Source organism: Apostichopus japonicus, chromosome 19 (genome assembly GCF_037975245.1).
Source record: "Apostichopus japonicus isolate 1M-3 chromosome 19, ASM3797524v1, whole genome shotgun sequence".
Classification (NCBI taxonomy): Eukaryota; Metazoa; Echinodermata; class Holothuroidea; order Aspidochirotida; family Stichopodidae; genus Apostichopus; species Apostichopus japonicus.
In genome coordinates this window covers 19,690,287-19,703,582 of record NC_092579.1, presented here as the reverse complement: position 1 = coordinate 19,703,582, position 13,296 = coordinate 19,690,287, and the positions used below count along the sequence as shown (strand labels likewise).

The 13,296-nt window shown below is 37.3% G+C and overlaps 1 protein-coding gene across 1 annotated transcript; it reads left to right on the top strand.

The window, feature by feature from the left end:
- Positions 1-231: 231 nt before the first annotated feature.
- LOC139960682 (uncharacterized) lies at positions 232-13,103 on the top strand. The gene is made up of 4 exons (XM_071959233.1): positions 232-375; positions 3,450-3,536; positions 5,774-5,849; positions 9,735-13,103. The coding sequence occupies exons 1-4, from the start codon at positions 356-358 to the stop codon at positions 10,008-10,010; spliced, it is 459 nt and encodes a 152-aa protein (XP_071815334.1). The 5' UTR covers positions 232-355; the 3' UTR covers positions 10,011-13,103.
- Positions 13,104-13,296: the final 193 nt, after the last annotated feature.

Here is a 13,296-nt window from a genome sequence, read left to right as displayed (position 1 = left end):
TGAATGTTTTTCCTCTCACTGACGATGGAGTTGGGTTAACCCCCTCCCCCCCCCCCTCCACACACACACATATTGGCCCGCCACTGCATCAAAGTTCCCCACATACATGAAATATGTACGGCATGATAAAATGTACTTGACTCGAAGTTTATCAAAGGTCTTGGAAATGCTAGAAATGACTTGTATAGAAGGCAACTATAAAAAGGTACGCAAACTGTGTGGTTTTCCGATGACGAAGCTACCAAAGATCTTGACACGTTGAGAACCTTATTTTGTTCTATGGGTTCACTTATATCACAATGTAGCAAAACTGGTTCCGCAGTGTTTTCAGTTGTAAACATTCTGCAAAAGAAGGATGACACAGTCTAAACACAAGTAATTCTAATTTGCGATGTTTAGCACCACAATTTGAGTGTTTTTGGTTTACAACAACCTCACCTGCAAATGAATTGTCGTTTGATTTAGATATTTATATTTTAAACGAGGAATAACCTCACCTGTAATATTACTATTTTATTGGGGAAGGCGTAGTCTGCGTTTTAACGTTAGGGCCACTGTATTGTACGGCCTTACTCTGTAGGCTACAGTAACCTACGCCCTAGGCCTAGGCCTAATTCATACTTTCATTGGTTTCAAAGTGTAAGCTAACAAGTTGCAATATAAGTGCCTCCGTCTTTCCTATGCCTATCCATATTACTTTGAATATGTGCAACTTTTGTGCTAAAGCGAAGGACAGCTTGTACTGTAGGTAGGCCTAATCATTGGTTGACAAATAAGCCTCGGTTTAATGCCAATTTTATGTAATATTTCAGTACTAGGCCTCATTGTAGAACTGCTATTCCCCCAATGTGTAAATAAGGAAATATGTTGTGTTCATGTCAACCCCAACATTTAATAGGTTTAGTCTATGCTCAGATAGCTAGAAAGTTCAGTCCAGTCGGCTGTAATTGCCATACCCGTTTCCCATACAGTAAAGTGATTCGGCTCTCTTCAGACAAGACCAACTGTTTATTATTATGGCTAGGCCTATATGCTTGGAGTTTTCAGACAGATCTGGAATAAAAACTTATAACTCTCTTGAAATATTATCTGTGGCACTGATGGTTTACTTTTAATTGCTGATATGCACCCAAAATGAAGGTTGGGGATACCAAAATGATGGTTGTGGAAGTTCCGTAGCAACTTTCTTCATTAACTTAATTCAAATTCAAATTCAAATAAACTTTATTAAGCACCAAAAATGGGCAATTAAATGCTCGCAATAAGACAATACAATGATAAGATGGAATAAGAAAATACAAATAGTATACATGAAAATACACTAAAGGGAAACCAAACTATGAATTGCACATATTAAGGATAATAAGAATTCAAACTATTAAGAAAAATAAGAATTGCAACTGACTGAAGGAATAAGAATCAAAACTCTCGAAAATGGTCGAACTATAAGAATCGAAACTAATAGGAATTTAAGCAGTTAACATTTCCTTAGTTAACTACAGATGAGAAATATGCTTCAGCTCTACAAAGTAAAATGGTATTCTTTCTCACTCCAGTATACTATTTTGAAATGACATTGGTTTGATATAGTCCTGTATCGAAATTCCACATGTACATTACGGAGGAGCATTGTGAAAGTTTATTCGGTAACATTGTTAAGGCATATATCAAGCAAATCTAGTAACAGGTCAATGTGGCTCATTGATGTTCAAAAAGGACCGCAGAGTAAAGTTGTAGACTCTTTGTTTTTATCTGCCTGTCCTGAGTGAGAAACAAGTACTTCAACATCTTTAGCATCCCAACTTGAGCACTGAATGTTGAGGATGAGTACCTAAGCAAACAGTTTCTTTTCTTCGAGTGCAAGTACAGAGTAATGTACTTGCCAAAATAGGATGCAAGTAGTACAAGACTGGCAAATAGAATAAAGTTATAGACCCTTTTTTTCCATCCAAAACATTGCAAACAAATATTTCCTTCAGGAATAAATGTACATTAGCAATGATAGACACATTTTTCATAAAGCTGTTTTAATGGACATGGAGTGTATCGACCAGAGCATTTTACATTAAATCATAACAAAACAACTAAACTAGGAGTGGTTTGGCAGGGAGTCTGGTCAACTACTTCAGTATGCATAAATAAACTAGTGTACAGTAGCATATTAGTACCCTTAGTCCCTAACACAACTCGGCAGCCTCAACATACCAGTTCCAAAGAATTTTTAATATGCCAAGGATTTAGTGGTATGTATAACTAAATTAATGAACAACTGATATCATAATAAATAAATACAAAGAGCCCATTTTCTGTTGAATCCATTCCCTGCTACTTTCATGGTCAATCAAATGAACTGGGGCATTATCCCAGGATATATGGTATATATGTATGGTACTGTGGCATCTGACTCAAGCCATCAGCAAAAATATAGCTACACAGGCATCACAGGTCTGCCAGCAACTAAGGGCAGGATAACCCAAAAAGAGCCAATCCTTAAAGGCATTGAAGACTCGCCCCAAATCGCATGCCGCCCACTGAAAAAGTTAACTTTCCATTGCTTGCATGTGAAGTTTCCTTCTTGTCGCAACAAAATGCAGATAGTAATGAAATGTGATATATACCTTGTTATCTTTTATGTAGAACTGAGATGTCCATGGCTGCTATGTACACTGAGTGGGTATTGACTGTAGCTCTATGTATTGACTGTACACTAGTGTCTAATTACCGACGGTAGCAAGCTGTGTGTGTATTTTCTGGGATCGATGGTGGTGTCTAACACTTCTGTTACACCTCATTCGAAATTAGGTCAGATTACCGGCATGAGATGTTTCTTTGTGCGCAAGTCTTCACACCTTACTGAACAGTGAAGTTCAGAGTTCCAACTTTAAAAAAGGGTTGTCAGTCTTGCTCCCAATTATGCTAAAGAAAGACAAAAAAGGTCACCCATGCTCTTAAATTTGAACAATCGTTTAACTGCCAAGTAATTATCAATTAATTACCAAGTAACTATCCACACTGAGACATCTTATTTGTCTATTTTGAAAATACTCTTCAATCTCTGGGAATACTTAACAGGATTGGATCGTTCAACAAAGTGCTTTTGAGAACCTACAGCAGTATTGTGCAAAAATTTGGGATGAACTTTTGGGATGAACTTTAACTTGAAAAAAATAAATTCTTCATATTGTTGCATGATGTCTACTGTACGTGCCTGCTATTAAGAATCTTCATACTAATATATGTGATTATATATTCATATCTCTACCCTTGCATAACTAGAAGTATGTTTATATATACAAGTATCTTCATAGCCAAGATAATAGGAATCATTTTAGCTGTGTTCATTACTGCATGCAATGCCACCATCTTGAAACTGAAAGTTAGGGCCTCTGATTTCGGGTTTCCTCTTGTTTTCTAATACACATTTATATGATTGCTCAATCTTCTTCCAGCTCGGGGAGAAAACGACCCAGGTCAGTTGATGAGGAGTCGCAGCTCTTTCATCCTGCATCCAAGAGGAGGGATTCAAACCCTAACAGGTAAAGAGATGTTTGTTGATGTAAAACAGAACGACTAGGAATAAAGCTGGTATTGACTTTTCCCTGCTTCATACAAGTTTGCAATACTGCATCACGGACACCATTCACAACAATTTTTAATCAATTATTGAAAGATGAATGCCACGTACTTGCATGAAATGAATTCTAAGCCATCTTCACTCTGAAAGTAAAGGTTATCTCCATGTTACTCAAACTTGCACAAGGGTTATGTCCATGTGGATACAATGTCAGAGTTATATTAATGCTTTGTTTATCTCCATCTGAGCAGTGAGATAATTTTTCAAGTTAGTCTGTGTCGTTGGAGGGGCAGGGAGGGGGGGGGGGGGTGAGGGTGGAAGAAGGTTGTAGCAGTCCATGGCAAAGTTTGAAACTTCTTTCTCGGCATTAAATAAATTGAAATAGTATGGAATATAATAGCTTGTGTTTATGAAGTTTTTCTCTTTAATACATAGACGTCCTGTTGAATGGTTGATTGTTAGACCTACAATGCTTTGAGGTCTTGAATCAAGTCTCTGACTATAAATTCGAAATAAGAATTGCACATTGTTGCACCTACAACCCGACTTCAAACTGAGGAATCGTATCTTAACTTATTTATTGACTTCTGTTGAATTTTGGTTCCAATGTTAAATATGCTGAGGTAAAGTTAAATGGGGTAAACCTTCAGTTCTGCACTACTCTCTACACCAGGCAATTGCTGCCATTTAGCCTTGGTGTCAAGAAAATATGACAAGAAAGGTAGTAATATTATGCTTTCTATTCTTCTTTCTAAAAGTCAAAAACATGTATCTGCCACAAGTGCCTGGGATGTTTCTGATCTCAATTTTATCTTTGTGATATGATATCTTGGATATGAATTTAAAAAATATCAGTTATTAGGTCACCTATAAAGGCAAAAGTGATAGATTTTGGTTTCATCTTGCCTCTGATTTATGGATCATGTTACCAGCTAGAATAGTCGGAGGAAACCTTTGAACGTTCTGTAAATAGAAACTTGAGTAAAACTTGGCAAGGCTTCCGTTAGAAATTTGATCTCTACTGGAGACTTGAGCCTTGCATTACCCTTAGTAACAGTCATTTGTTTCAGTTTTGGTTTTCAGAAGGTTTTCTCCTCTTAACAAACTAAATGATTTGATTAAGAAGAAAGTGAAACTGTTTTGCCAAGTCTTGTTATGGACAATTTCTATTTGTTTTTTCAGGTCCCTTAATAGCCACCTCTTCTTCTTCTTTTGTTTTCATAATTCATGTTAGAGGCTCTCAGTTGCCAAACATATAAAGAAACACTGGCAGTGCTACTAGTATCTTTGTATGACATCCTTGTTCGGGTTAGGTTAGTGGAGTGTTAGCTCAGTGGTTAACGCCGGTGCCTTTCACTCATATTGTCGCCGATTCGAGTCACTCCTAGATTAATGTATGTCGTCCAGTTACAGAGTTGTTGACAATTGGCAATTCATAATCATGGACGTTAAATATGAATGTAAGAGACTGACTTCGGTCAGCTTGCGGCTTTGATAAAGCCAATGAGGCTTCTTTGCAAGTTCCTGCTTGCAGGAGGATCTAAAATACATACAATACAAATACAGGTTAAATCCTGTAGCACCAGTTCCTGGCTACGTTATAGATATCTTACTACCAATTATGGTTTGAAATTATACGACTTTCGATCATGTACCCACTCCCTCGTCCCTCGCTTACCATTCTGTTTCTTCAACCAAGGATTGTTTGCATCTATAGGTTGTCATAAATCTTAAGGTTTTAAAACAGACCAAAAAACAATTATTAAAAAAAACTTGATCTTGTGTATTTGAAGATTTTTGGTGACTTTTAATGTATCCCATGACCGGGTTTCAAGAAAACTTAACTAGTTGTCCATTTAGCTCAACATGGACTTGTCTGTTGAACCTATGCAGCCAAACAGCAAATTTTGTCTATTACAAAAAAAAAAACAAGTTTCGACTTTGTGCTTTACTCACAAGGGTACCTAAGTTTTGTTTCTTCAAGAGATTGAAAACCAGCTCTGTTCTTTTTGTTTTGTTTTATTTTGTTTTGTTATGTTTTGTTTTGCTTTGTTTTGTTATTTTATTATATATGTTATGTGTTATATTATGTGTTATTTTATGTTATGTGTTATGTTATGTTTTCCATGGCAACTTTGTAGTACTCTGTGGATTATTTTTAACGTTTTGGTGTTTTTGGTTTCTCTTTTCTATCGGCAGAGATTTATTGGGCTTATCAGCTTTATCAATCCATGCTTCCAACGGAGTCAATCTTACCAACGGAGTCAACCATCAGGTAAAGTCTTTGGATTTGATCGGTCTAATGTTAAAATTAATTTTGATGAATTTGAACTGATGACAAAAACCTTTCCATAATAATAACACCGTTGGGTTTCACAGTAACAAGCAGTAGATCAACTGTTGAAAACTTGTTTAGAAATTTCTAAAATCTTATAAAGTAAAAATAGCTCAGACCTCCCCCCTCCCCTCCCCTCCCCCCCTGTAAAGTACTACTGTATGTTGTATGACCACATGAGTGGGGCACAACCATGACCTGTATTTTCTTTGTTATGATGGGGGCCTAATTGTTCCGAAGCTACAAAGTAACTTTCGTGGCTCTGTACCCATCACAGACCCTATAAATACTCCAGGGAGATGTCCACTGTAATTTCCACACATTTACGTAAGGCCGAATAACTTTCGGAACGCCTTACCCAAGACATTAATTGACAGACCTGGCTAAAGATCGTTTAGATATAACTAATGTAAATCATACCTCAGTACTTATTATTACTGATCATCATTTTGTCTGCATACTTTCTTTAAGACTGTAAGAAACCCCGCACTCTTTCATTGTATGGAAAGCAGGTACTACAGCTGTGATGAGAATGGTGGTGGTTTTTCGGTCGGCATTTGTGTTTTGGGATACAGTATACAGAGTGGGTCGGGGAGGGGGGGGGGGTGTTGCTCTAATTGTGTTTGTTCTTATACTGAGCTACTGCAATATTTCTTTCTAATACATTAAGTATTAGAAAGTTGGCCTGACGTTTTGATCCTAGCAGGATCTTCCTCAAAGGCTAAATGACATTATTATGATGATATACTTTATTACAGGGCGTAGGGCACTTTTTCAAGCCTGCGAGGGTTTATTATTCCACTCCCATCACATCATTGCTGCCCTATCACTCTCCTCTGATTATTGTAAAAAATTAAATGCATGTTGTGAGAAACAAATAAATGAAATGAAGTTTAGAAGTACTCAAACTTTGGCTTCCTGCAATGCTGCATCCACTATTAATCAGGTTCTGATTCAGAGTTGCGGGGGGGGGGGGGGGGGGGTTAAGGGGATCTCTCTCTTGTCTGAAGAAGCCATCTAGTTGACATACTTGTGTTAAAAATTGTAAAGTAGAGCAAAAGCGATAATATAACATTTATTTTGTGAAACTAGCCAGTCACGCACGTGGGGGGAGCAAAACAATGTGTTATGTTATGTTCACTTCTTAGCGTTTTTCTTAGAGTTTTTTGTAAAGAGATAGTACCAAACAATTTGTAATCTCTTTTCGTTTTCTGTAATTTAAACAAACATTGTTATTTTCCACATGTGACTTTAATACTTGAGTCTAAACATTATCAGGGTGATAATACTTTTACCAGTGGCAAAATCAGGATACAAAATGGAAAGTACACATCCATTTTGGTAGGTAATACTAGATTTTCAATGTTTTTTAGTTGCAGGATTGGGAAAAACAAAGTAGAGAAACAAACAGAAAGGAAATAATCTTTTAGTCTAATTTTCTGTTCGAAAGTTATAAATAGTGTAATTTTCCCTTTCAAATTGTTATTTCTTGGTAAGACACTTGATCCAATTCTTGTTTCATCAGACTTCTATTTTCCATTTAGTCGAGGCAAAAGTTCAATTTGTTACTTTTTAAACTATTTTAGTCCTGTTTGCATTGGCTGGCATTTGCTCGAGACCACGGTTGCCAGAATTCTCATTGGCAAAGTTCTTGAAGCCACTTTTTGAGATTTTGTCAAAGTCCGTTACAATCCCTCAATTATAAGTATGTGCAAGTCACCGGAGATGGTTGATCAATAGAAAATGGCTTATATCGGGGGAGATAGCGCTGAATAGCTCAAATGTTAGAACTCAGGAATTGTTTTCCGGACTGGTAATTATTCGGGTCGAGCCCCACCAGCCAATAATTGCTTTGCCCCTTTAAAAAAAATATCAAAGATGTAATTTCCAAAATATATGGGTATTTGTTTATACCTACACTCTCCCTTGCCAGTCTACACTTTCCTTCCACCAGGTCATACCCTCCCTTCCCCCTCCCCCTCCCCCTCACCTCCCCTCTCCATCCCTGTGTTTGGTATTTGAATCCTCTGCCAAGCAATTGAGCTGACTTTGCACATGTAAATCCAGCCATCATTTTCTTTTACTATAGTGATATTTACAATGAACAACTCCTTCCTTCAAGTTCTAATAGTAATTGTTTTATCTCATGTGTGGGGTACTAGGGTGTAGGTCACTAGGTTCCGCTATTTATCAACATACAATGCCATGTCTGGCTTCCTTTCTATCCTAATCGAGGTTCAAACTGTTTCTCTCACTTTTGTTTTTATCTTTCTTGTGAATATGTATCTTCTACATTACATTTTATAATGCTCACTTTTCCTTTTCTTTCTTGAAAAACCCCTCGGAGAATTCTTGTACAACTCGGGTCAAAATTAAATGAAAGGAAGAGATCTTTAACGAGTTATATACTCCTTTTTTTAACTGTGAAAGGTAATGCAGTAAAATTGTTGCTAGAACCAGAGTTGAAATATTGACTTTCTGTACATAGAAGATACATTGTAGTCTTTATCTAACCCTTCCGGCTGTTTCAGTTATCTGTTTTAGCAGTACTATAGCTATAGGTAATTAAAAACAGTAGTTCTTCTATTTACTTGAGATCAATTCCCTTGTAGATTTCAGCTTGTTTCACATGAAACTGGCTGTGACCTTTGGTTACAAAATATGTTAATAGCTTGTGAAACATCTCACAGGCCTCCCCTGCTTCGATTTTCTTTTGGCCATTCCATAAATGTTCATGCCCTACTGTACGTATAGTGAGGTCAGAGGAATAAAGAATTTGCCCTCCCTTCCCCTTCCCCGCTTCCCCCACAATGCACCTTTGAAATCCTTTGCAGGTCACTCATTTGTTGAGGAATCACCAAAGTATTAAAACGATGGCACTACTACTAATTATGTAGAAAATGCTGTATACTGTAATCATACTGTAATACTGCACTGTCAGCATTCATTGAATGTTTGTTTCAAATCTCAATATTTTGTGGAAAGCAACAGCAATTGATCAATTTTTGCCTCTAATATCCTAGCTGGTACATATATCCTTTCTGATATTTGGAATCAATGGTGAGTGGTTACTTTAAAAGCTTTAACAGGCAAAATATGCATTATACCCTGGCCCATGAGCAAGGTGTTATTTTCAAAAAGTTGTGCGATTTGAATATTCATGTGTGTATGCAGTAGGTCGGCCAAGTGGGACAATTTCTGAATGCTAATACCACTCTATACTGTTCTCCCTGACTATGCTTCAAAGCAAATCTGTACTGAAAATGTATGAACAGTTCCTAACCGGTTATCTGGTAGAAACTGCTCCTACTTGAAGTATGAGACTTTCAAAGTAGGACAAGAAAGTACAGTATAGAAAAAAATTGTCCCATCTATGTGACAAGCTGAATATAGAAATCACATAAAAAGCTCACAAATGGCTGCAAGGAAGAGGACATTCTGACTGACGTCTTCAAGAGATAACTTATGAAATAGAGACGGTATTCAAACTAGAAGTGGACAGGAAAGTTGGTAGAACACATTTATTAACTCGTTCAAATTTGAATGTTCATAGTCAAATAATGGATTTCACTTCTCTGTTCTTTCTTGGTTGTGTTAAATGATACTGGGATATGATATGATACTGACATATTACATAACCACTTAAACATTAACAGAAAGAGAAATGAATACATGTGTTTATATGTATACATATATATATATATATATATATATATATATATATATATATGTATATATTTGTATACATATAAACACATGTATTCATTTCTCTTTCTGTTAATGTGTAAGTGGTTATGTAATATGTATTTGATTACCCTTCTACAGGTGATCCCTCCCCAACACCAGCTTGAAGCCAGCAGTTCTTCCAACTCGCCGCATTGCTCGTCTCATCAACCGCCGCAGAACATTCCTCCTTTCCGTCTGCCATCCCAAGCAATACCTAATTGTCCGTCAGCTCCCAGTACCCAGATAATGGAACAGCCCGACCAGGACTCGGACGACGAACCATCAACTCCAACCATCTACACCAATATCAACATGGTGTTAAAACAGGCGCACTTTGATTTCCTACAGAGACATAAAGCACCCTATCCAGAATGATGGATATCTGAAAGTTACCAAATAAAGCTGGCTTGAAAACGCATACCCAGTGTGGCATGACTGAGAGTGTGCTTGTGGTAAGACAGTAAGCTCGCCATAATTTGTATCCGATGTGGAACGATGGATAGCCTGTGGTTAAGAAAGTAAGCTTTCTTCAAACTTGTATGCAATGTGGAGTTAAAGTATGGATAACTCGTGGTAAGACAGTAAGCTTGCTTTATCTCATTATATTCAATGTGGAATGATCAATAGCCTGTGGTAAGGAAGTCAGCTTGCTTTAGACTTGTATGCAATGTTGAGTGAAACTATGGATAACTTTGGTACAAGAGAGTAAGCTTGCTATTCAAAGTGGAACGATGGATAGCCTGTGGATAGCAAGGAAGCTTCCTTCAAACTTCCTCCAAAACAGTGTTGATGGACCTTGCTTTACCCTCTTACCCAGTTTCGAATGACGGATAGCTCGTGGTACGAAAGTATTGCTTTTCCTTGTAACCGGTGTGGAGTGATGGATTTCTCAACATAGAAAAGTTTAGCTCCTTAGGCTTGAATTGCGGAGACATGGATGGACTCGCTACGGGGCAGTAAAAGACCTATTAATCAGGAGTGATAGATGGCTCATTTAAAGGAATGCAAGCTTGTGTTTGACTCGGTGCAGACACAAGAAATCTCCATACTCGCGATCCTAGTAGCTCTGGAATTGAGAGTAGCACAGGTTATTTGGAGCTCAAGTATTTCTCATTTCATACACTCCAAATTTGAAGCGACCTCAATTGTTTCTCAAATGTCATAGCTGTATCGAAAGTAAACTTTTTGGATGAAAATCTCACGGGAAGTCCACTCTTTGCACGACATCCACACTTTTGCACGGTATAAGGAGATTGGAGATAAAGAAAGCTGCTATTCAGGGATCATTTCTCCTCTTAACTTCATTTTCATTTTCTTCATAAATCGTCCCATTTTGTGTTTCGTCTCAGTTTTGAAAGCCCCAGATTTTTTTCTTTTTAAAATCATCTTTACATGTTTTTGTATACTATGCCAACTACACAGATTGTCATTAACATTGGCATCGACTTGCTTTATAGACATTTCATTTTCTGTTAGGTCGTAAGTGTTATCAATTGGTGAGAAGGGGAAGTGGTGGAGGGGGGGGGGTCGGAAGTGGGGCAGGGGGGTTGGAGAAAGGAGGAGGAATGAATTGGGTTGGAGATTGTTGAGTGGTAGTGGAAAGCCAAGCTTAAAGGAGACAAAGGAAATGATACTTGCAAAGGACTTCAACCATGTATTGTTCATCAGTGATTTATCATATCTATAAATATTTCACGCAACCCAAGAGTCTTCCTGACTCGGCCGTTACCACTTCCCTGCCCCTCTCACTGACCCTTTGGAGAATACCTTGGATTATTTTGTATAATTTCAAGCCTATAAATCTAGTCTGTGATTATGACTGATTATGTGACCCATTTTAAACTTGATGAGACTGCTTTTATAGAATGCTCCTTTAATTTTGTTGGATGCAAGTATCAGTGTCACTATGATGAACTTCACTTTATTTAATTTTCTCTAATTTCTTCTTTTTTGTAATTAAAAATTTATGGAGTTGTAGTTGAAGATATTAGGCCTTAAAGTTACTCCCACATGTTACCAGGGTTGGTTGCCATGTGATATTTTTTCTGTTGACAGCTAAGTGTGAGTTGCACATTGCACTTTACGATATGTGGTTTGCAGGTTTCAGTCCTGGCCAGGCCTCAAGTCCTGGTCAGATCTTTGTGTCCATGGGCAAGGCACTTAATCTCAATTGCCCCTCCTTATTTATAAATGGGGACTTAAGAGTAACTTATAAATATAGTTGCATACACTGGTTTTAGGCTGTACCCTATGGGAAGTCCCCCAGGGGCCACATAGATGTGGTGCACTGTAGTGCCGCGGGAACGACTGTTTGAATTGTGCACACTTTACTAATGACTAGGACTTAATTGTTGTAACGTCCTGTAAGAAGGCCTTACCGTGATACAAGATTGTAAACCTACAATTTTGAACTAACATTTTCTTTATAATATCCCACATAATTTAATCATATAGCAATAATATTTATGTTTGTAAAGAGGAAAGTTTTCATTGAAGCATGCTATACTGTTCTTCATGGTATGCTGAAAGCAAATTTTGGAATATGTCAAACTTTAAAGAACAACACTAAAACCCCCAAATGTGAGTTCTGTTTTTTAAAATGCTCCAATATAACAGGGTCATATTTTTGTTACAAGTTCAGAATACTGATAATAGCTCTTTAAATGTTATCATACAGCACTGACAATTTACCTTGTGGCATCCTTTAGAAATAACCACTGAATATTTCCACCGAAAATAGATAACCACAAAATAGTTTCACATTTAAATTTCTGGCAGAATAATTTAAAGGGGGACATCTTGTGTTATGTCACAAGCATCTGCTTAATTTTTTTTTTCATTTGCACCGCCAAGGACGTTCTCATAATTAAAGCAGCAAGTTAGGATAACACTGCTTGGCAAGTTTATCGACAATACTTCAAAACGGGCAGGATGAGTAGAGAGGAAGTTTTTACTTGGGCTTAAAAGTATCCAAATACTCAAGATATTAATGTTCTAGGGGGCAATGGTATAATGAGAGCAAGGTCAACCTCCATTGTTGTTACATAAAGGAGGTCATAAAGTGCAATATAGTGTGCTAGGTAAATTCCGGAAAGGAAAAATGCCACATACTCACCCCCCCCCCCCACACCCCATACCCTTTTGACCCCTTAATTCGTAGTATTTTCCGACTTCTCTCAGAATGAAAAAGAGGCTTTTCATAATTTGAAGTTTGGAATTCTTATTTCTTTTCTCGGACAGTATAGTCTATGTGTTTGTCATCATCGTCGTCCAAGTTCTGTTTGTATTTGCATTATTTAACACTTTAAACTTTCTTGTTTTGAAAAAAAAAGTTTACATAAATGTGTAAACAACTTTTTCTTCACATTCGTTCTTACATTAAAATACATTGACATTATTTATATTCTCTTGTTTTTCACTCTATATGAAGGTGTGTGTATATTGACATGATAAACCAAGTTTAACCTACTGACTATTTGTTTTGGTATTTATGTGTACATTAGAAGATGCACTTTAGTTAAGAAAGAAAAGGTCACGATCTCTCGGGATGAAAACCCCGCCCTCTACTCCCCCACACCACCCCCCCCCCCATCTACACCCACACCAGCCTCCTCTCCTATGAGTACCTCTTCAATGAAATTTGGAATATTGTCATTTTATT

Coding starts and splice junctions, on each gene's coding strand:
- LOC139960682 (XM_071959233.1), top strand. CDS start 356: ATGACACAGTCTAAACACAA. Junction 376..3,449: donor ATGACACAGTCTAAACACAA/GTAATTCTAATT, acceptor ATCTTCTTCCAG/CTCGGGGAGAAAACGACCCA. Junction 5,850..9,734: donor CCAACGGAGTCAACCATCAG/GTAAAGTCTTTG, acceptor ACCCTTCTACAG/GTGATCCCTCCCCAACACCA.